The 24064-nt window shown below is 41.1% G+C and overlaps 1 protein-coding gene across 2 annotated transcripts in view; it reads right to left on the bottom strand.

Moving 5' to 3' along the window:
* The window catches only part of BMP5 (bone morphogenetic protein 5), a 55099-nt gene that overhangs the window by 5615 nt on the left and 25420 nt on the right, over nucleotides 1–24064 (bottom strand). For both annotated transcript variants that reach the window (XM_082218343.1, XM_082218344.1), the window contains 5 exons: nucleotides 22595–22787; nucleotides 18489–18637; nucleotides 5103–5300; nucleotides 1876–1952; nucleotides 806–916 (listed from right to left, as the gene is read on the bottom strand). In XM_082218343.1, the coding sequence (XP_082074469.1) occupies nucleotides 806–916; nucleotides 1876–1952; nucleotides 5103–5300; nucleotides 18489–18637; nucleotides 22595–22787 (728 nt within the window). The remainder of the gene's footprint in view (nucleotides 1–805; nucleotides 917–1875; nucleotides 1953–5102; nucleotides 5301–18488; nucleotides 18638–22594; nucleotides 22788–24064) is intronic.

Genomic DNA, 24064 nt, shown 5'->3' with positions numbered 1-24064 from the left:
AAGGTACTGTGGAAGAGGGTAATCCTTTCCCTTTGATCCCTTTTTTCTAGTTCTAAATAGATCCACCCACTAAATGTTATCAGCTCTGCAGTTGGGGTGGGAAATGCAGGCACATGTTTTTTGGTCCTGAAAATGAACGACCAAGTCAAAATTTTAAAATATCATGGGAATGTTACTGTATAACAGTGCTTCAAGGGTTTCTTACAGAAATATGATTATGTGGTTTGTTTTAAATATTAATCTGCTTGGAATGAAATGTTAGCACAGTAGAGAGGTTTCTGGATATTTTCTTGCTTTTGCATTGAAAACTGCAGAAGCAAGGGAAGACATAAAGAAAGAAGGGCAAGCCAAGAAAACCTGTGTGTGTGTGTGTGTGTAGGATGCTGTCTCCCAAATAATATTCTTATACTTAAGTACATTTAAGAAAGCCCCGATGGTATCCAGTGCCAAATGTATTGCTTTCCTTTGGACAGCATCAGTGAGGCTGAGAAGAGGGTCTTCCTGTCTGGACTGCCAAGGCTTGTGCCCACTTCAGTGCTGCAAATGCAGCAAAAACAATGCAGGAGGCAGCAGTTACAAGTAATAAGCCCAACTTGATTGGCATCTACAGCCACAGCAGGCACTGCAAGTTCCAACAGTTTGACTTTACCCCCGAAGGCACACACTTCCACTGTCTCCTGAGAAAGACTGATGCAAGCAGCTGATATCTATGAGATAATGTATTTACATTCCATTGGTTCAATTCAGACATATTTCCACCTCTTTTCCAGGATGGCACTCATTACATTTAGGGATGCATACGTACCAGAGTCTGCACAATGGCATGATTTGTTGCATTCATGTGTGCATTGAGAGGAAAGGAGCATTCTCCATCACAATAAAAGGCAGCGTAACCCTCTGGAGCTATAATCCAATCCTAGGCAACAAACAACAGAACTTTTAAGTACAAACTCAGTACTTCGCAGGTAAGAGAGATACTTTAAGGAAGTTGAGGTGCCAAATGAGAGAAAATCAAACACAAAAAATCAAACAGAAAAAAAAATCAAACACAAATGAATATTGAATTCCACCCAGAAATGTATACAGCAGGGATGTCCAACTTCCAAGAGACTGCGATCTACTCCCACAAAAAATAATAATAATGGCAGTGATCTATTTTGATCCATTGTAATGACCAAAGTTGTTGAGCTTTTAAGGGAGAGGAAGACCCAAAGTTGTTGCGGGGGGAATCGATCAGGATCACGTGATCGACCATGGATGACCCGCAACTGACCGGTAGATTGCAATCAACCTGTTGGACATCCCTGGTATACAGTAACGGTCCTGACTCTTCTAGGTCCTGGGTCGATGTCAGTGGATTAATATGTGTGAACTTTACAAATATTCCACTGTTGCCTGCAAAGCATTGTACTGGCGATCTTCTGCTCTGCTAGCTGCACATTGCTGTCAATTCCTGAAGGGGGGGCAAGGTAGCAGACAGCTTGGTCTAGCAATACCACAGTGGTGTTGGGAAGCTAGCAAAGACCCCCACTGGCAGCTACTGACCCTTGCTTTGAAACTATTAGAAATAAACAAGGGACACTGCTGACAGAGTGAGGTCCAACACTACTTTCCTGTCTCTAAATTGTTGGCATATCAATTTTCCATGAAACAATATTTATTAATCTGGGATAACTAGATTACCTGAAAATTGATCAGGTAGGTTCCTTTAGCAGCTCACCAAAACCAGCATAATCACTACAGAATGAGTTATAGACCCAATTTCAAGATTCATTGCAAAGATTCATGTTTAACATCCCTCCTCCTGAATCCTAAGCACCAGTTGCCATTATTATTATTTTTGCTGTCTAAAATAGGATTGATCATTGCTCCTACCTGCCAGCCTAGGTCTCTGAAGCTCACGTACAGTTCATGTTTTTTACAGGCTTGTTTCTGCTCACTTGTGTTATAGTCTGCAGAAAGGAAATAAAATGTATAAATACTTCTATGGTTCAAAGCATTCATTATTTCCTCCTTAGATATTACAAACATCATGATATGAGTAAATAGCAGGAAACCTGCTTTTGATATATGAAGTGTTTCAGGCAATTGCATGTCATGCTGACTACTGCTATTACTGACTACCGTAATACTAGCAGAGGAGCTTTAAAAGAATTATATTAACAGCAGACTCCCATACACGTCTACCCAGAAGTACATCTCACTGAGTTCAATGGAGCTTCCTCCCAGGTAAGTAGATGTAAGATTACAGCCTCATTTTCCCTCAAAACCCGGAGCAGGCAAGAGGCTCAGTTGTAAAGGCATCATTAAGTGGGAGTATAATATCAACTAAATAAACCTGCCACTGAAGTATGTCAGTTATGGGCATTCACCCTTTTCAGGTGGGTGGTGGTTGTGGTCTCTCACTCTCTGCTGCCATCCCAGCGATTAGCTTGCACATGTTTGCCAGCCATTTGGGAATTCCCCCAGTTGGCAAGATCTCAGGGCAGCACATCCCGCCAGAATAACAGCTTCAAATGGGCCAATCAGAGGCCCAACCTAATGGGCAGTACCTTACTGTCTGGCAAGGAGGAGGAGGAGGAGTTTGGATTTGATATCCCACTTTATCACTACCCGAAGGAGTCTCAAAGCGGCTAACATTCTCCTTTCCCTTCCTCCCCCACAGCAAACACTCTGTGAGGTGAGTGAGGCTGAGAGACTTCAGAGAAGTGTGACTGGCTCAAGGTCACCCAGCAGCTGCATGTGGAGGAGCGGAGACGCAAACCCAGTTCACCAGATTACGAGTCTACCGCTCTTAACCACTACACCACACTGGCTCTCATTGACTGCTGCCATAACCAGCTATGATATGATAATACAATTGTAATTGCATGCCTGTTTTATTTTAAAAAAATAGTAGCTAATTATCTCCCATTGCCAGAAAGCAAGCAGCATGATGGATTTTCATCAACCTGCAAAAAACAACAAGATAATAGAAAGAACTATAGGCTCTTCATCAACATCATGTATCTTTGTTGACAAGCTTCCCTGGCTACTCATATAGTTGAGTCTATTGGCATTTAATACAGCGAAAACATTATCAAACCCTTCTGGCCATCCCAGTCTGTTCTGTGTGTCCTGCACCATACCTGTACTGCTAATATTGCTGTAATTTTCCCATATTTACAATGAGTTAATAACTTTGACCGTTAAGAGAAATGGGTATAAAATGTTACATACCTTCCACTTCTACTGATTTCATTTTTCCAGAATGTTCATAGTCAAAAGAGTGTTTTAAGTCTCTAGCTTACTTTTTATAATAAGAAAACAGATCAAGGAAAGACTACCGCATGAACTGATTTTCTAAGAATGTCAATGCATATTTTGTGCCCACTCATTGTCCAACCATGTTAACACCTACTTGCTTACTGATTCTGTTTTGGCATCTTAATGTTCATCATTACAGCATTTCTACCATTATAAGAGTAATTCTGTCTACTTTGAGGGGCTTCCCTTCCTTGATTTCTGCTCAAGAGTTTTTCCAGAATAGGCCTGTCTATTAATCTTGCATAGAGGATGGAGAGAGAGAGAAAATGTGGTGTATTTGCTGGCTGCTTTTTTTTGGGGGGGGGGGTTAAACCAGAAACACAAAAATGTACTCACCAGCTTTTTGGAAGTCCCCATCTCCCCATGAGCTCTGTGTGGATTTTTATTCAAAAAAAACAAACAAAACCCAAACCCCTCTAATATATGTAAAAGTATCATTTCAGCTTTCTCCACAGTGTTAAAATTGTTTTTAGCATTTTCATAACAGATGAGTGCTGCCCAGATGTGAAAAAAAGCCTCAGCACACTTGATGTGAAACTAAGCATTCAATATCCAATCATAGGGGGAAGGCGGGGGAGAATTTGATCGCACACTTATTTAGAATGCAAAAAAAATTTCCCTAAATTAAATCCATATTCCTTCCTTACATTTCTGCATGTTAGTAGAGACAAATGTGGGATGCAATATTACATTGCATGGTAAGTGGCTAGGGTGACATTACTATACAGAATCTGGTGCCAAAGATCCAATTTCACTGACTAGGGATTCAAGGTCCATGTGCTTATTCTGCTAGGAATCAAAATCATAGGATATTGTGGCTGAATGAACTTTATACCCAAATAATTTAGGAACTGGAATTAGGTTTAGTAGAAAAATACTTTGAAGGGAGAACAAGGAAATCGGATATAAAAACTCCTAAATGTATCCATTGGCGAGCAGCAAATATTTGAGATGGGATTGAGTTTGTCTATATACCAAGGATTATTGCATGTTTAATTAAGTTATTACACATCTGGGCTGCAGTCATGTGCACATTTACCTATGAGTAAGTACCGCATGTCTGACTAGACATGTATAGAATTGCACTATTAAGCATGTCCCACATCAATAAACAGAACAAGTTAGGCTTTTGTTTCTCAATGGAAGTCTGTATTTAGGGTGAAATTTACCCTGTTAAAATACAGCTTTTGAATGAATATTTGACGCAGTGAAAGAGCTACTTCTGTTCATTTAAAAAACATGGCTGCAATATTGGTAACAGAGCAACACCATGGAAGTTGGGGGAACTCATTGCATTGTATGAAGGAAAGAAGAAAAACATAAGAGTAACACTTAGGCTGTTAAACTCTATTGACTTCTGTGATTAAACCCCACTGGCTTCTATGGGAAGCAATGCATCCCTGGTTTAAAGTAATGGGTTTAACTGCACAATCACTTGTGCCTGAGAGATCTATGTCTCCATCTGGCTCGTACTGGGTGGGTAAAGCCACAACCCTGGCTTACTGTTACTGCAACGAATCATGGTCAGTAAACCAGTTACCAATCGTGCTACATGCGATCTCTTGTGTGGAGCAAAACAAACTACAAACCCAGGTTCAGGATTGTAGTTTTTCCCTCCAAACATGAACCAAGAGGAAGAAAGATGGAACAATCTGCTAATTGTGGTAAACCATGGTTTATGGCTTACCATGACATGTGGACATGACCTTTGCTTCCCATTATTTCTGGGGTGTGTCATTTACATGTTCTGTGTGTTCTCTACATGTTCTGTAGATATTATGTATTCTTTGTCTTACCCCCAACACTCTGCATTCTTGAGGAATCTTGCGGAGTGCTGGATTTGTTGCGGTTCTGATTTTTCTTTTTGTTGTTGGCAGCTCGGACAGATCGAAAAAGGACTTCGCTTGCTTTGAAGAAAGCAACCATGAATGGCTGTTTTGACTGAGGACCATGCCGTCCTATAAGGCCAGCAGATTTCACGTTGATACTCCTACCTGCAAAATAAATCAACATAAGCATATTTACCAAAACACAGAATAAGCTAAGCCAATTGGTGAAGGAGCCATGTTAGAATAATTGCTCTGGAACATTATTATTATTATTCTACTGTATTCAAAGTAGCACTGTGCAACAGCTATCTAGAGTAGGCTGCCTACACACAGTGCCTCCATCTTGCCAGCAACCACAGTCAGTTTGTTGGCCCTGATCCAGCTCCCCACTGACTCCAGGCACTGGTCCAGCGCTTACACAGATGTTATCCTGATATGTGTTACAGAGGAACAGAGTTGTGTATCATTAGTGTACTGATGACACTTCACCTCAAATCTCCCAGAAACCACCTTGGATGGCTTCATGGAGATGTTAAATGGCATCGAGGACAAAATAGTACCCGGCAGTACCTCACAGCACCCCACAGAAATATTCCCCAATGTTTTTCTCTGAATTTGACCCCAGAGAGAGGACCAGAAGCACTGTAAAACAGTAGTCCCAATGCCCATCTCACAGAGCTGGTTCAAGAGGATACCATGATCAATAGTATCAAAAGCTACTGAGTGATCAAGTAAGAATAATGGGCTTGCATTCCCTCTGTCCTTCTCCTGATAAAGGTCACCCAGGATGACAAAGACCTATCGATAACCAGGCCTGAACCTCAATTGGAACAGGTCAAGGCAATCAGCTTCATCCCAAAGTATTTGCAACTGTTGAGCCACAACCTTTCCCCCAAAAGGGACCATTCATGACTGGGTGGTCATTGTCTCAAACCAATGGTCCCAGGCTTGATTATTTTTTCCTCAGGTGTGGTAGCATCACCGCTCCCTCCCACAAGGATACATTGACCACAGCTTGGATCCACCTGGTTGTACCACCTCAGCAAGCTTTTAATAAGCCAAGAGGGAGAAGGGAACGTGTTGTTATTCACATCATTGCAAACACCTTGTCCACTTCATCAGGCTCCATCAACTGAAATGTAATGTGAAAGGCAGATATGCTAGACATACATAGAATAGCCTCATCTATTTTGAAAACGGTATAGCGCTAGAAGACAATATTGTGTCTATTAGAATCCCACATTGTGATGGCAAAGTAGTCAACGTTTTTTTTAAAGCCACTATCCTCTTAATTTAAAAAAAACAAACAAGAATGGCAGATGGGGAATCCTGTATACTCGACACAAATCAATACGAAAGAGAAAGGCAGGCATCCTACATATTTATACTCTGAGTCATAAATAATTTCAAAGCATTACTCAAATTTCACCAAAAGCCTTAAGTATAGGTACAGCTGAGGCTTCAAGTCTTTCAAGGAATAATATATAATAGAGGTTGAAATATGTACATGATTGACTCTAGTTTTACTCCCAGGGGGATGTACATATTTCTCTATAATATTTGTTCAGTCAGGACTGAGCACTACACTAGATTATAGACTCTGACCCTCCGGGGCAACCGGGGGTGGAGGAGTGTTGGAGGAAGGCGTTGAAAATGAAAAAAGAGGGGGGGGAGCTAGTCACTAAAGCTGCATCCATATGAATTTTGAACAAATAAGCCCCCAGCTCTTAACAGAATTTATTTTGGCAGCCCGAACACCTTTGTGTCTCCACGTATTATGCAGAACCCTTCGTTCCGCCAGAAACCGAGACAGTGTCATGTGAAGCTATGCAGCTGTACAAGGGGAAAGCGTACAAAATTCCTTAAAATAGTAAAAGAAATTGTGAATTGCTAGCCTGGTTGGCAGCAACGTCCCTCTGATCTATAGCAAAGTAGGAGATGGGAAATGGTTAAAATCCTCTGAGAAAGAAGCATCTGCCTTGCAAATGTATCATGCCATTAAACTCAATCTCGCTTGAGAAAGAACTTACTAATAGTCATAGGAGTAAGCCTTAAACAAATAAGCATATAGGCTTCCCTTTTAAAGGCAAACTTACAGTGGCTCTCTGCCAGGGTCTATATTTCTTAGAAAAACTTCTATCATTGGCGTAAATGAAAGAGGCAGTTTGATTTGTGGTTAAGGCAGTTTCCATTCTACTTCCACTGTAACAAATGTATTAATTCAGCTCAGACTTCCTCCTCCTGGCAGCCCTTTTGCAGTAAAAAAGAGAAATTAGAAGTCGCAGCCAAATACCGTACCTTGAACTGACCCACTTCAATACATAAACACTTTTACAACATGTTTATTCAGGTGTAGCACTTTAAATTGCTTTAAGATGTTTCCAGTGACAGAGAAACCAGCAAAGGTGAAAAAAGGAGAACTGAGAAAGTTAAGCAGTTCGGGAGCGGAATGGAGTGGCCACATATTATGAAAAAATATATATGAAATAATTGCTGCTTCATGGAGGGGGAGAGTCTGGAAAGGAAAATATGTATTTGTTCAATTTCTAATTTCATTTAAATGATTGTGAAATAATATAGTGCAATTCATTGTTGAATGTGAAAGTCTTTAGCAAGTCGGATCTGGAAAACCTTTTACAGATTATTACAACCTGGACCAAACCACAGCGTTCCACATTTACCTTCCTTTTTCTAGGAGTCCTTCTGACGAGGCTCTCTGTTTTGTTGAAAGGACTTTCAATAATTTTATTTTACCTATAAAAGATTAATACCTTACTGGCAGACATTTCAGGAAATCTATTAGATGTATATGTCCTGAATACTATAAAGGTATGTGTGAGACATTATTTTAAAGGGAGTTCACTTTGGTTTCGAAGGATCACCCACCCACGCACCCCCCCACCCCCCACCCCCCCACACACTTTTGCTTCTCACAACCTAAATTTTCTGAATTTACAAAAGTGTTTTTTGTGTGAGAAGCAAAAGTGGGGGGGGGGTTGAACCTTCAAAACCAAAGTGAACTCCCTTTAAAATAATGTTTAATATTATTAAGTTTCCTGTCGGTTTCTTTTTAGATTTCAGCAGTGAGATGACTATTAAGATGCCACAAGCTAAGGTTTACTTAAGTCTTCAAGATATACAGAGATACTCTTAAAAATTAGTCTAAGCCCAAATACTCTTTGAACACAGAGGCAATTTATGTGACTCTCTATCTGCTGTTTACTTGATCTTTTGAACAGCCAAGGTAAGCTGCGAGAAACAGTTTTCCCCACCCCTCACCATAGAATTATGGCTCAGCACTTCTATTTTTCTACATAAAAAAACCAATAAATAATCATTTATATTTCAAAAGGTTTGCTCGGCAGTAAACTCTCAATGACTACCATTCAACATAGCTCCACATAAGTAAATTTAGCATTATACAAGTTGATAATTCTGGAGAAAAAAGCATGTTACAGTCATCAAAGCACTTAATTCAGAATTGCCCCATTGGTCTCAAAACTACTACAAAATTAGTGGTTTCATAACTGAAGGCTCAGCTTATTTATTATGGCCAGGATCCAAACAACCATGCAACTAGTTCCATGCACCCAAGGGAGTTTGGGGCTTGTGTTTTCTGAGCAGCAGACCCTCATGCCACATAGCAAACCTCTTTCGAACCAGAGAGCCTTTCAAAAACAGTTTGGTGATCATGAGCCTGCTATTCAAAGGGAAAATGTTCAACCGAATGGGGCTTGCCTGAGGCACCTGGGTGGGTCTAAAGTAGCCATCAGTGTCTATAAATCAGTCAGTGTGCGTAAGTCATCTGATTATGGAATGCTTGCTAATAATTTTAATCAAATTCAGCTTGCTCAGATAAAAATAATGCATGGAACATAGATCTGGGAAGCACATACTGCATTCACATGTACTACCGTTTTGGGATTCTAATTGACAAAAAAACCCCTATGTGTTTCGTTTGTAGATTTCCACTAGACAGTGTCCGAAAAAGCAGATGAGTCATTGCCGCAATCCATCCTTTCCCATGTCTGAAGAGTCCTCCCCACACATGGGAAGGCATATTTGAAGTGTGGAAAACAAGGGCCTTGTGTACAGGGGGGTGGATGAGTGTCTGGCACACAACTCCATGTGCGTTTTTGGTAGCGAAATTCCACAGGTAATGAAAATTCTTTCTTTCAAAAGCAACCCTGATCAAATTATCTCTTTTAAGAAACTCACCCCAAACTACTAGCTGTTTGAAAGATGCCAAAATTAATGTGTTTGGTCACAATGGCAGGAGATGACAGGTTATGCCCAAGAAACTTTAGAGCACAAGTCTATGTGTGTCTAGGCAAAAATAAATTCCCACTGAGTTAAATAGGGTTCATTCTCAGGTAAATGAGTACAGGATTGCCTTATTTAACTAGCTTCTGCATTGATGGCTAAATCATGTGTGCATCACACTCTGAAATCAGTAGACCTAATTACCCAGTTTTACACTGAGTTGCCATGGCCACTGTGGAGAGGAATATTGCAATTAGTCACCCACTACAGAATTACATAAGCTTTCCAAAACTTGTGATCGCGTTGCTAAAGTTCATATTGCTTTGGCTAAGCATAAAAAACAGCAACTTGTAATGATTACCTTAAATGCAAGGCAGGCATTATGGCTCTTAATTTTGTTTCTTTCCTGTCTAGATGCTAATGCAGATAACTCATTCTCACTCATCCACTTGCTCAGAAAAATTGCCCACCTCCTTACTTCTTTAGCTGCTGCTCTGACAGTGATCTGCTCTCCCCTTTCTCCTTCCCACCCTGATGCCTGGAATGCTGTGGCCGAGACAGTGCCATAGCATGAGTTGCCAGCAACCGGGGCCACACAGTGACGGTGGATGGATGGGAAACAGATGGAGTACATATCCACATCACCCAGGAGACCACAGCACAGATATAAGAAAAGAAGAGTCATTCCGTAGCCTAGAGAGGTCACTTCCTGGTTCACATGGAGAAGTCATTCTCAACAGAGCCCAGTGACGGAAGCACACAGCTGTATTGAGGCAGCACAAGGTGCTGAAGTTTTGCAGACCTAACAATTTTACGCCCGGGGCAATCACCGCTGTGCCCCCCCCCCCCAATGCTACACCACTGGGATGAGCTGCAGTAAATGCTATATGTGTTCTGGACAGCAACACATATCTGGGGAGAGGGGGAGAGGCAGTGACATCCTCCCCAGGCCGTGTTCTGACACCCGCCTGTCCCCTGCACTGCGAGGTCTGGGATTGTGTCATGCAGTTGTAAAATACTTCATGATGTTGTTGCATTTCAACCAAGAGAAGGGGTAATGGGAAAGGAACATGGTGGCCTGGCTACCCACTAACTGCAAGTGCTCTGTGGTTTTAAGAAAAGATGCTGTCCACCCTCATCTTTACCGATAAGCTCCTCTGCCTTCCCAAATTTTAAAACTTTCACCAGTTCGAAGGTTAATTTTTCTTCCCACTGTTGTCCACTCAAATCCCACTACAGTCAAACCTCGGTTCTCGGACAGCTCTGTTTTTTAACGTTTCGACTCCCGAACATCCGACACGGCTTCTGCTTGAGTGCAAGAAGCTCTTGCAACCAATAGGAAGCCGCGCCTTGGTTGTCAAACAGTCTTCCGGAACAGATTACGTTCGACAACCAAGGTTTTACTGTACCTCTGAAAGGCTCAACACAGCTCTAATTATTTTTTAAGCTGTTGGCTTGACAGGCAAAATGAACTTTCTTTATCCATCTGATTCTAAAGAAAACCATAAGCTGCTATAAGGGGTTTTTGAATTGCAAATTACAAGTGCATTTGCATGGAAGGAAATTCCTTGTCATTTTTCACCAATACTTTCTACAACTTGAAGGTAGCTACAGCTCTTCAAAACATTTGGCTAGCAAAAGAAAAGGGGGGGGAGGCCAAGCTGACACTACTAATTTAATTCCACTCCAAACCCAATTTTTTTCATTTAGTCTCATTACACACTATATTTAATTTTGCCCATTGATGCGTAAAGAAAATACGTTTCGGGAATTTGCAAGGAAAACTCCCCACCTCAATCTGTAAATCTTTCTTCGGGGATTATAAAAGAGCTCAAACTGACATGCTGCTTCGGCCTTTGTAAGTCTGACGTTGCCCAAAGAAACCATTTTCATTGATGCATTAGCACAAATAATTATCATGCCAGAATAATCTTTTCATATAATCTTCGTTATGGAGTAATAAGAAACAGGAGGAAGGCAAGCAGTTCAGGGGAAGAGGAAAGGGATATGTCGGTGACCCAGGACCCAACCTTGGAGAGGCAGCAACGCAATTTCAAATGTTTCACATACCCCAACCCAAATGCTGGCTGCAGGAGGAGGGAAGGAAGGAGGCAAGACATTTGAAACATGTCTCTAGGGACATTGCATTGCTGGTGAATTCCAATGCAAGCTGGTCTTATCTGCACTGTCCAGAACCCACATATGGGTTGGAACTTGGTTATTCAGCATCTTTCACACACGTGGAATCATAGATTAGTAGAGTTGGAAGGGACCCCAAAGGCCATATAGTCCAGCCCTCTGAATGTTCCAACACAGTTCTCAACTATGAGAGAGAATTTAACAATTATACAGTGGTTATCTTGGTTTACAAATTTAATCCGTTCCGGAAGTCTGTTCTTAAACCATGGCATGCTTTCCCATAGCAAAGGGGACTCAATTTACAAATGGAACACACTCAACAGGAAGTGAAACATGTTCTGCTTCCAAGGCAAAGTTCACAAACTAAAACACCTACTTCCAGGTATGCAGCGTTCTTAATCCAAGTTGTTCATAAACTAAGCTGCTCTTAAACCAAGGTACCACTGTAGTTAAAATTTTTGATAGAAAAACGTTTTAGAATTGCACAACTATGGACTCAAATGCACATTTCAATTCAGAAACAGATGGATTCCCTCTCCTCAGCCTTCCGCAAGCCAGCTCCTCTACTGTGTGGCAGAAACCTGTTGCCCAGTTCCACACTGCCCCATCTTTTCCTCCACCTGAAATCTGCTTTGGAGGACAAAGAAATTGCATCACCAGCTGCTCCATCTCACCTTTCGTGGGGGAGGAGGGGAGAGATGCTGAGAACAAAGGGGCTGAGTGGGGAAGCTGGGAATGTGAGAGTGAAGGACCAGGAGGTGAAGGAAGCCTCCTCCCACCAATACTTTCCACCCCATTTGTTAAATATCACAGGCTATTAACTAGTTAGAAATATATGTGGCTGCCACTGGGACTTCCATTCTCCTAACTGCTAAACCATGCAGAGAGTTGTTAGGAGACCGCTGGTCCCCTGACAGAGCTCATGTTCGCAGAATGGTTTAACAGTCAAACTCCCTTCTCATTTGGGAACTCTGGGAATTGTAGCTCTGTGAAGGGAATAGGGACCTCCTAAGAACCCACAGCAACCTTAACAACCTACAGTTCCCAAGATTCTTTGAGGGAAGCCATGACTGTTTAAAGTGGTATAGTACTTTAAAAAATGTATAGCGCAGATGGGCACCACGGTGGGATGTACGTATATGTGTAAGCTGTGCTATGCAATCTGTCTACCAAAAAGGGTGGGGATAGATCATGATGGGGAAGTTATATGGGCCTTTACACCTCGTCTCATACTATCTCCTACATGGGATCAGGGTCAGGGGTGCATAAACGAAAGGCTCATTTCTCGTTCCCGCCGCTTATAGTGAATGTGAACCCATCTTTAAAATTCATTTGTTTGGCATTAAAAATAAAAGTCAAAAGAGCTACATTCTTAAGACTGAACTGTAGCCAAATGGTTTAAAAAAATAAAAATCCCTCTCATGGCTAAGGTCAGAATTAGTAGAATTAATTTGACAGAGTTGCTTTGGGGTTTATCTGTACATGCTGAAAATGATATCTGAAAAGCACTTTAAGGCAAACCTCTTGAAAGATTTATGAATATTTCAGGGGAATGTTTTACACATTCTTTCAGTGCGGCCTGACAGATTATTTAAAAAAGAGAAAAATGTTGTAATCATTGTAGAAAATGTGCTCATGAAATACTTGACCCACCATTCCAATTTAATACGGTTCCAGCTCTGAATGGTGTGTAGGAGTGCTGCTTTTTATCCCAGTTTGACTCGTTTGTAATGATCACAAAAAGATGATAGCATGGAAAGTAAACAGAGATCCTTAATAAATGACTTCATTAAAGGAACAAAAAGGACAGTGGTTTTTCAAACAAATGTACCTCTTTTTAGATCTAAACGACAGTTATCTTCTGTATTAAAGTGATTCTGTATCAGCCCAGTCTCCCATTGATCACACTAACACTTTCTGATGTGTATTAAAGCAAGCCAAAAATGTCCTCGTTCATTTGTTACACTGAATAATTAGAGTTGTGTTCTGTGCTATACATCAGTGGAGCCCAGAAGCATCTGAATCATGTTCCAAAATGTTTACAATCTCTGTTATACACTGAATAAGATGTATATTCAGCAGGGCTGCAGAGAAAATTTGCTATTTATAATAAATGGGAAATACACAATGCAAACTTGATGGGCTACTGTGAATAGACTCCACAGGGGAAAACACACACACACACACTGGTATTTAAGAAACTATTGCAAACAAGAGACTAATTAATAGCACTCAGGAAGAGGCTTGCATAAATAGAAAACCCAGAAGGGACCGAGACTGATAAAAATAAATACAGCTATGGAAGCAATGGGAAGGAAGATCTGTCCCCCCACCGATTTCCTAGTGAAAAATTCTCCTCTTAAAGTTGTTATTTGTCCCTGCAGGGAACACCTACAGATCAAACAGCACCTTCAGGAAGGAAAAGTGATTTTCATCAAGAAAAATGGTGGGTAGAGGAGACAGACTAACCACCTGCCCCAGTGGTCCCACAGTGGCTTTTAACAAGAAATCAAAGAGATGGTGATCCAATCACAGATCTCCATTGACTCATCTACCTTTAGCCTCACCCATTAAAACTAACCCATTAGCTAACACTGGAATGGATTAAGCCAATGGTCCCTAAACTTTTCTTTCCCACTTGAAAATTGCTAAGGATCTTGGCAGATAACTCAATGATTTTTCTGCCTGTTGCAGGAACTGTAACACACGGTGCTAAATCCTGTATGGTTTTTAATTTCCTTTTTGCAGACATGCCATGAATGAAGGAACATAGTTTGGGAATCCCTGGACTGATCCACATCTTCATAAACCTTACAGCTCTAGACTTAAAAACAAACATAAGATTTCAATGAATTTCATCCTACTTATTGAACCGACCTGGACCCTGTGATCATCATCTGAAGCCCTTCTTCATGTGCCTTCTCCACAAAAGGTCTGGATAGTGGCAACACTAGAGTGGGCCTTTTCTGTGGTAGCTCCCCACTTGTGTAATGCTCTCCCCAGGGAGGTTCACCTGGCACCTTCATTACACATCTTCAGGCACCAGGCAATAAACGTTTCTCTGTAATCAAGCCATGGGCTGATTAAAATTCTATGGACTTTAAAATGTGCTTGTGGGAGAGGGAAAATTGGTTTGTTTTTGTTTTATTATGTATTTTGTGTTCTCATTTTGTATTTTTATGTTGTGATCTTTGGATGAAGACCTCTATACAAATTTAATAAATAATAAGAATAATAATGCATATTGCTTTTCAGCAGAAGCATGTTGTTTCCTTACAACCTCAAAAAAACGTAAACCACAAAAGCAGACTTCGGTTTCTTTTGTTATATTTTATGTATCAAAACACAGGTGCTGATACACAGTATGTCAAAAATCTTAAAGAATGTTCTGTGTATATGAGAAAGGAATGTAACATATTTCTCCTTCCCCCACAAAAAAAAGGTTTCTGAAGCTACATACATTTTACACTGAAATTCAGCAACTTGCCTCTCATGTCTTGTATCAGTGTAAGAGTCATCCTCTCTCCTTTAAGACCATAAATGTTTTCAGTCACCAAAAGCCTAGAATGTAAACTTCAAGGTACCCAGTGGATTATTGGAAAGAGATAGGCAAACATTAGAAGGGAGAATTAAAACAACAACAACATGATCCTCTCTTAATTTACTGCAGCCCTGGGCAAACTAAATTGTATGTTGACAGCTTCCATATGTGTTTTGTTGCTCTTTGGACCTACAATTCAATATAAAATGTGGTTTTAGCAGAAAATCAGCTACATTTCATTCAGAAATGATGCTTATGATACAAAATATCATTTTTAAAAAATGGATTCCAATGCCATGTGGCCTTTTGTACTTTTCTCAGCATTATCGGGGGAGAAACATGAACTATAACAACCAGACATTTTCCCATAAATAGATGTTCTCAATATATGGTTATTTCATACCACATATTTTTCTTTCCTGCTCCTAGTATAACAAAGGATTTACAGTTAAGAGCCACAATCCCAAAGGAAAGCCATAAGGAATTTGTTTTAATTCAACAAGACTTAAGGACCAAAGCTCACAGCAAAAGTGATGGGGCTGAAATCTAGGTTACACAGACAATGTTGCAACTGGGAGAGGCAGTCCCTGGCTTTTGTCAACAGTATGAGACAAGCTAACCAGTGATCTGGGTGTGTGGTAAAGCCTACATTCAGGGCAGAGTGCATGCCTATTTGCATACTAGATCATGTCAACCCACGTTTCTCTGTGCTCAAAAGACTGCAAAAACTAGCACCAAAAGCCCTCCAGCACCACATCAGATATATTTCAGTGGAACCTGCTTCTGTTTCCCTTTTGCATGAATGGACACTTCAATTGCTTGAAATTTCATTTAAAGATTAGGTAAAACTGATGGAATGTTGTTGTTGTTTTTCCAAAGGCCCTTTCACTGGACCACTGTACCTATGGTGGCTCACAAAAATGCCTGTCTGGTTCAGCTTCTTGTCAGTTGCCTGGGGTCACCGGCCACAACAGGATCAATCTATTTCTATATGTGAGTTTTAATTACCTTTTCTGATCATGTTAACCTGCTCAGAGGTTTTTAAGCAGCAAGCACAGGCCCTATTGCTGTGTGCGTTGGACCAAAGTCAACAGTACATTTTTTTTTCTCTTTACTGAGGTTTTCTTCTGTCTATTAATTTGAACCGTCAGGATTTCCAATGGTAGCACCAAAACCAAAAATAGAGTTTTCAGTTTGTGTTCTGGCAATGCAATCATTTGACTCCTTTGGTAGTATCTATACTAACATATTATACTGACCTTATTCCTAGCTAGCCTATTGGAGTTTATTTGGGCTTTGAGCCATTACCTTTCTTTGTAAGTGATTAATTAGGGTTGCCGTATTTCAATAAGTGAACTTTCTTTTTGGCAAGGAGAAGTTTTTGAGAAATTTTTTAAAGGAAATTCACCAAATTCTGCACTTCTGACATTTAAGTGATTTGCACCCGGACACCGTTTCTGACGGCCAAATCCTGGCTATGTCCATAAAACTCCAGACATATGGCAAACCTAGATTAATACTTAGATCGTATAGGCAAAGGGTCCCCGTTTACATGCACTGCCATAATCCTGCACTAATCAAAGCCACTGCCCAGACATGATGCAAGTGCATGTCTGAATTGCAGCAAAAGTAGGACATTCTGCATGTGTTCCCTGCATCAGTGAAAACACCATGACTTGCAATGTTGTACTCAGTGCTATTTTTCTATTTTAAAAAAAAAAGTGCTGAAGCCCACTATGAACGCCTCTCTTATAATGGCAATGGTGCCCATCTGAGAAGTGCTGCAACTGAGTTCCATCAAGTTCAGGATTTAAAAATCTGTGGTTGTACTGGTGAAAGAGCCACTGAATTTTGTTCGCTGTCTCCAAGGCTACTGTAATATCTTTTATCCAATATATTATGTGCCAATGAACTGCTGTGTTAGACGACAAAACAACCACCAGGATGGGAAAATCGGTCATTTTGTTTTCTCTCTATTTCCCATTTTTTCCAGCCTTAAGTTCAGTTTTCCAAGGTTCCACATCAGCTTATGATTAAAAAACAAAAAAGTCTTCACAAAAATTGATTAGCATTTTTTCCCTGCATTTCTAATATACACATTTTCTATCCAATTTTGTCATCCAGATATATAGATTGCAACAATCTCTGATACTCTGTTTCCCTAAGAAGACGACTTTGGATTTGATATCCCGCTTTATTGCTACCCTAAGGAGTCTCAAAGCAGCTAACAATCTCCTTTCCCTTCCTCCCCCACAACAAACACTCTGTGAGGTGAGTGGGGCTGAGAGACTTCAGAGAAGTGTGACTAGCCCAAGGTCACCCAGCAGCTGCATGTGGAGGAGCAGGGAAGTGAACCCAGTTCACCAGATTACGAGACTACCGCTCTTAACCACTACACCACACTGGCTCTCTAACCCCAATGCCGATGGTGTTGTCAGGTCATTTCTTCTAACACATTGCCTCTTTAATTATACATTTAATTTTTATTCCACCCTTTCGCCCAAAGGAGTCCAGGGTGGCAAATTGTAGGCAAATTTCAAACAATGCTTGCAGACCTTACATCAGTAAGTGAAATAAATGCAGTATTTCCCCATTACCAGAAGAATCAGTCCAGCTTACTTCGGCTATTAAGAGCTCTGTGTGCATTTCTGTTATTCCCAATCAGCCCTCCCTCCTTGCACATTGCAGGTTGCTCATGATCTGGACCAAGAGGAAGCGAGAGAGAGAAAGTTGCTGTTAAGCCCAGTAGGGCTTCCTTGTCATGTGGCCATTGGACGTTCACATGGAGGATTGTAATATAATCACAGGGCTAGAGAGTATACAGTCCATACAATTTGTATAATTCATGGACCTTATGCAGCATAGATATCTACTCTGCCCAGGTAAATATAGTATAGTTCATAAGGGAGTCAGTAACTGGAAGCCCCAGTATAAAACTTGGCCTTCTAATAGTTGCAGTCTTCCCCATCCCCTGCCCCAAGAAAGAGAGCAAAGAGATCTGTGGAAGGAGGCTTGATTATGGAAATGAAACTTGCTAGCTGGCTGCTGTGCAAGAGTCAGAGGTTCAAGGATAGGTCTTGTCCCTCCGGCACCTTAGAGTGGCCACCCAACAAAATCAGTGGCTGGCTTGGGATCTATGCTACATATAAAACCAGCTTCATAACACCACTGTCAGTCATCACCAGAAATGTGCTGCTTTGGCACAGTAATACATGATGCAAAGGATCTGTATGGTAAGTGGTTACACATGTCAGTCAGATTCCCACGTGGAGTCACATGAATTATGTTTACAGAGTCTTTCACACATTCTAAAATGTAGAGCATCCCACAAGTGCGTAAATGACAGGAAAACCACCAAAAAATGAAAGAAAAATATCTATTTTGGAATGAGGTATGTAAATGTAGCTTACCATCCATCATTTCTGCACAGAGCTGCAATCCTAAATTATTCTGTGGATTAATCACCCAGTGATTGCTGGTCACGGTGATGTCAAACACAAGCCAGCCAACGTCAAATGCTTGAGCCCGTCTTGTATCTAACAGAAACAGGTCTGCATCCCTAGTTTAGAAAATAAAGAGATAACATTTAGAAATTAAAAGTAAATTATGTCTTGGATTTAGTCTTTGCTTCTGCCAGTAAAGCGTTTGTCCTGGCGTTGCAACAGCAGTGCTCAAAATGGATGCATGACAGCACTGACATTTCTTTTGGAAATAAAGGCTGTGGTCCACAAACCAGAGAACTTCAATCTTAGTTGTTGTCGGTGATTCATAAACACTCTTCATTTCTCTTAAGGGTAATCTTTTCTGTATTGTGTCTGTTAGCTGCGTTCTGCTAGTTCCATGTAATATATATGCAATGAAGAATTCCAGTGTGTACATGAAACATCTATCTTTGATGGAGCAGAGGCTTCTATCAGTGAAATGGAGGCAATTTTCTCACTCCTTCTGCATTTCCACACATGTCCCCTCCCTCATCAGTTCCATGATTATTGAGGGATCCTTCAGAACCATATGCAGGTGGAGGGACAAATCAATCAAACTTGCCTCCTTCCCTGTTACACTGCTGTAAACCTCTGCTGGATCAAGGAGCCTTCTGTCGGTGCACAAAGGATGTCATTGGACACAATCCATAGAAAATAACAGAAAAGCCCTGCACGCATCAGGCTTTTGAACATGCCAGTGGTATTTTGAGCAGTTCCCCCCTCCCAATGATTATTAAGAGAAAAGTTATATATTTATTTGGTTTACTGTGGGGTCCAATGAAAACCACACTGAAAATCAGGTCAATTAATCTAGATAGGACTTGTAGACATTAGGGCCTCAACAGCAAAATCTTTTCCAAACTCGGTCAGTAGTTTAGATGTTTTAGCTCTATAGCTCACAGATATTTCTGGAAACACCAAACCTAAAGATCATCACTTCGCCCACTTCTTACTAATGGAATATTTGCATTAAAAATTACTTATGGTGAGGAGCGTGGATGTGGCAAATCTAATCTTAAAAGTTCATTCATGGCTTAATATGCCCAACAAGCTATTCCACTCACACAAAAAGTCTTATACAGTGTATAGATTAAGAAAGTAAATGTAGCTCTTGGTTCTGTAAAAATAAATAAGAGTTGAGCCATATAGTATATCCCTTGTTGCAGTTAAATTAAACTTGGCTTGTCGTATTCATATTTCAGGGCAATGTGTGTTTTTCAAAACTAGCCATTTAAATTGTGCATGTAATTCCTACATTTGCTCATCCATAACGGTTAACTTAACTAATCATTTACATGATGAAATTGGAAAATTGGATACCTGTGAATTTTCCTTCTGGCACCCTCCCTGGGCAGCAGTACAACAGATGGGTTGTTCAAGCTTCCAACCACTAGGAGAAAAAGACTCCAGGTAGAGGCTGAAAACAGACATGCTGGTATTAGGAATCACGGCTCTGTTTTGAATCCAGATCTATATAACCTATTTTTCCAAACTTGCCAGGCTGTGTGGGTATGATGTAAAAGGCACTTGCTGGGCTCACATGGACTTTGTCCAGGGCTTAAATGAAACTACACACTGTGCAGAGGTACAAAAGAATAAGTGTTAAGAGCTGGGTTGAACTTTCCCCTTCATACTTCACAGAAAGCCTAGCATCCCCTTCTAAACGGCAAATGAAATGCCATAGCACCAGCTTCTATTTATTCCCACGATTACGCACAGAAGCTTTAAGTTCTGAGCACACACCCCTGGGAGAAAAATGCAATGTTCTGTGGTGATTTAGGCCTATTTTTTTTAATGAGGTGAGAAACCTGTGCTTGGGCTATACCTCCTCAGGCTGCAGATTGGAGGAGGGGTGTCACATGCTCCTCATAAACACCTAGCATCTCAAGCTTCTAGCCTAGCCATCCCATAAACATGCTTGTTTTCTAAGTGCAGGGAACGTTTCTGTGTGAAGTATTAAATAATGTGTGCCCTCCTTCAACTACTATTAGAAGCGGTACAGTTCAGTTACCACCTCAGAGAGGGTTCAAGTTCCACATGATGCCACAATCTCCTGGTTGATTTTGTTTTATGTATGCATGTATTTTTACTAGATTTCTGGCTGCACAGGGTGAAGAGTGCTTAGTCCTTTCTCATGCGTAGTCATTTCTGGAGGTAATTCTAGTGATCAGACTCACCCTTCTAAAGTTGTATTGCCATCCATGAGGTGGGGATGGGTCATTTTGGGTACCTGCATTCACATGCATGCAGGCACACACACACACACACACACAAACACACACACTTGGGAAAGTATAGCTCAATTTATTCTTCATCAAGTGCACTCCTGCTCCTAGTTTGGGAACTGGTGTCCACACAAGGTTAGCCATGATCCCTATCTATCCTGTAGTATCCTGTAGAATGACCTAGCTGTGTTTTAAGCCTGTAATATATACACATCCCATGTTGGGGGTAACTGTGATTTTTAAAAGGGCATATGAGGAAAGACATACTCCTTCCTCCATTGCCACTCCTGGAATAAAATTTGCCACTCCCAACAAGCATGCCGAGTTGCTGACCCCAACATACTACAACAAATATGAAAATGCTGAGGAGAATCATAACATGAAGACTACTTCATTAACATGAAAACACTGCCGGGATCCAAGAAATTCCAGTGACAGGTGGGATGGAAATCTGTCCAGGTAAGGGATCTTAAAAGGAAAATTCACAGGTAATACCTTTTTTTAATTTTTCCATTCATATGTACGTTTACTATTCCAGATGAACATGAAGAATGGCATGGCCCCTTGGCAGACAAGAGTCAGAGTGTGACTTACAGAGCAGAACTGAATATTTATGTTGAGTCGCTGATGTTGACAGTTCCAGTTAATATGATAAGTAACGCTCAGATATATTGTGAATGGGTTGCACAGCCACTGTACCCATATAAGCAGGATTCTGTAAGCAGAAGTTTCCTGAGATAGTCTGCACCAGCAAGGATCAAAATGTGACAAATGTGTTATCTGATTTGCCTTTGAGTCAAATTGCCAGCAGCTATCTCCTAGCCATGAAACGAGCCTTGTCAGTGGTTTACGTTGAAATGATACCAGGTCATGATCTAGGGTTCGGATGTCTTACAGAGGTCGGTCACATACCACTATGAAATTCTAAAGCAAAACATGATTCAGGAGGAAAGGGCAACCCTTCATTTCCACCCTGGTTTACTTGCCTCATGCAGCACAATCCTATGTATGTTTAGTTAGAATTAAGTCCCACTGTGTTCAGTGGAATGTAATCCCTAGTTTGTGTGCTTAGGATTTAAGGATTGGAAGTATTCCTCTGCTGGAATGTGTGCAGATAAATAAACACAACCGAAATTCTGACACTTAGGCTGCAATTCTATCCACACTTACCTGTGAGTAAGCACCTCTAAGCATAGCAGAACTTGCTCAGGAGTAAACAAATAGTAGGGATAGGGAATGAATTTGATTCAGTTCACATTGAAAGGCAAACCTAACTAATTTTCACTTTCTGAAACAATACAGAAACTGAAATATAGCCACTGCTCTAAATTCACACTTCGCAGAATTTTGCAATGAAGTTCTCCAGCCGAATAATGTGTGTTAAATAAAAATGCATATAGTGATTAAACCAGCATTGTGTTAGAGAAAAGGATAAAAATGTGCATATTACAAAATTATATATAAAATGAGGGGAGAGGTTCACCATGAGGCAGGGTTTAGAATTTAGATGGTATGCTAAGTCAAATGTTGGCTTGGATCAGTGCAGCGCAGGAGCAAAAAAAGCCACTGGACTCCCTGTACTGCTTATCACATTGTCTATATGCCAATAAAGGTTTGAGATTGAAGTGGGGGGAGTTACACTTCTTTTCAGGAGCTCACACATTCAGGAGGTCCTCATAAGCCATAGTTTGGCTTTCCATGTCATCTGAAACAGGTCACTGCCTCACTTGCATACATCCCAGGCGCATAGAGAAGAGATTCAGCTCTCTTGTTGCTGCAAATGGAAAAATAATTTGAAAAAGAAGGCACCTGTTTGGATACTCCTTGATTATCTGATAAATGCTAATCTTAATGGTTTCATTTTCAAATCGACTGTAACTTCGATCCTTGTAAATCCGGAATTCAGCTGCCGTCACTGCTTCTCCGTGAGGAATCTGAGTCAAGTCAAATCGAAATTCTTTGTAATGCCTTCGTTGGTGGGAAAAGTCCTTGTCCCTTTCAACTGTGAAAATGAAACAATGAAAAAACGTGCATATCCCATGGTTAATTCAGGATTCATTGTACATTCTTTAAAACATAAACAAAGAGGGCAACAGGAAATTAGACTAACAGCCAAACCACAACTCCTGAATTATACAAGTCAAGTGTCATTAGGTCAAAGAGGAAAGCCCATGGAGGAAAGCCCATTCAACATTTCAGCAGGCAGAAAGCTGAAGAGAGATCGAGAAATATGACAAAAATAAAGGTACCCCTGCCCGTACGGGCCAGTCTTGACAGACTCTAGGGTTGTGCGCTCATCTCACTTAAGAGGCTGGGAGCCAGCGCTGTCCGCAGACACTTCCGGGTCACATGGCCAGTGTGACGAAGCTGCTCTGGTGACGAACCGGCACCAGAGCAGCGCTCGGAAACGCCGTTTACCTTCCCGCCGGAGCGGTACCTATTTATTTACTTGCACTTTGATGTGCTTTCGAACTGCTAGGTGGGCAGGAGCTGGGACTGAACGACGGGAGATCACCCCGCCGCGATCTGCAAGCCCTGGGCACTGAGGTTTTGCCCACAGCGCCACCCACGTCCCATGACAAAAATATATGGCCTAGAAATGTGGGGAAAATAAAAAGTTACCGAAGAACTAAGGCATTGAGTTTGGTTTTGCTCTGTATACATGTAGGAATTATTTGTTGATTATCTTGGTGTGTATTACTGAAGGCAGCATCTGAGAATGAAGAAAAGAAGAAGCCAGCTCAGTCATAATTCTATAACAGGGCAAAGGACTAATTTACACCCAGATGTGCATTTGCATTGACTGAGTGTGTAGGAGAAGTCTGTTCTCATGGGGATTTGCTTGGCTGGACCAGGATGCCTGACTCCAGATTAGCAGAGCAATCCAAAGGGTATGAAGCCAGTGGAACTTAATGCTGGTTTTAAGTTAAGCTGGTGTAAGTTCCCCCTATTCCAGATGCTATTCAGAAGTGTGACTACTGCCACCTGAGCTAATCCAAGCTTGGTAAAAGGGAAACAAACCTTTAAAACAGAGTTTTATTGTACCCTCTTTTTACCAACATATATTCCATCAGGTTCCCAGGTCATGTGACTGAGATGAAAGAGGTTTGGAATAGGTGTAAGACACTTCCTGTCCCGTCCCATCCCTGCCATGTCCCTGGAATGCCTTTGGGGGAACTTACACCAGAGTAGGTTCCGCCAGCTGAGCCAGCATAGCTTCTGCTAAAGCAGGTTGAGTGACTTACATTGGCATAGCCCAGCTGATCCCTGGCTCAGCTG

The sequence above is a fragment of the Podarcis vaucheri genome, assembly GCF_965113315.1.
Source record: "Podarcis vaucheri genome assembly, chromosome: 3".
NCBI lineage: Eukaryota > Metazoa > Chordata > Lepidosauria > Squamata > Lacertidae > Podarcis > Podarcis vaucheri.
The sequence above is the reverse complement of the archived record's forward strand: the minus strand, read 5'-3'. Positions and strand labels throughout refer to the sequence as shown.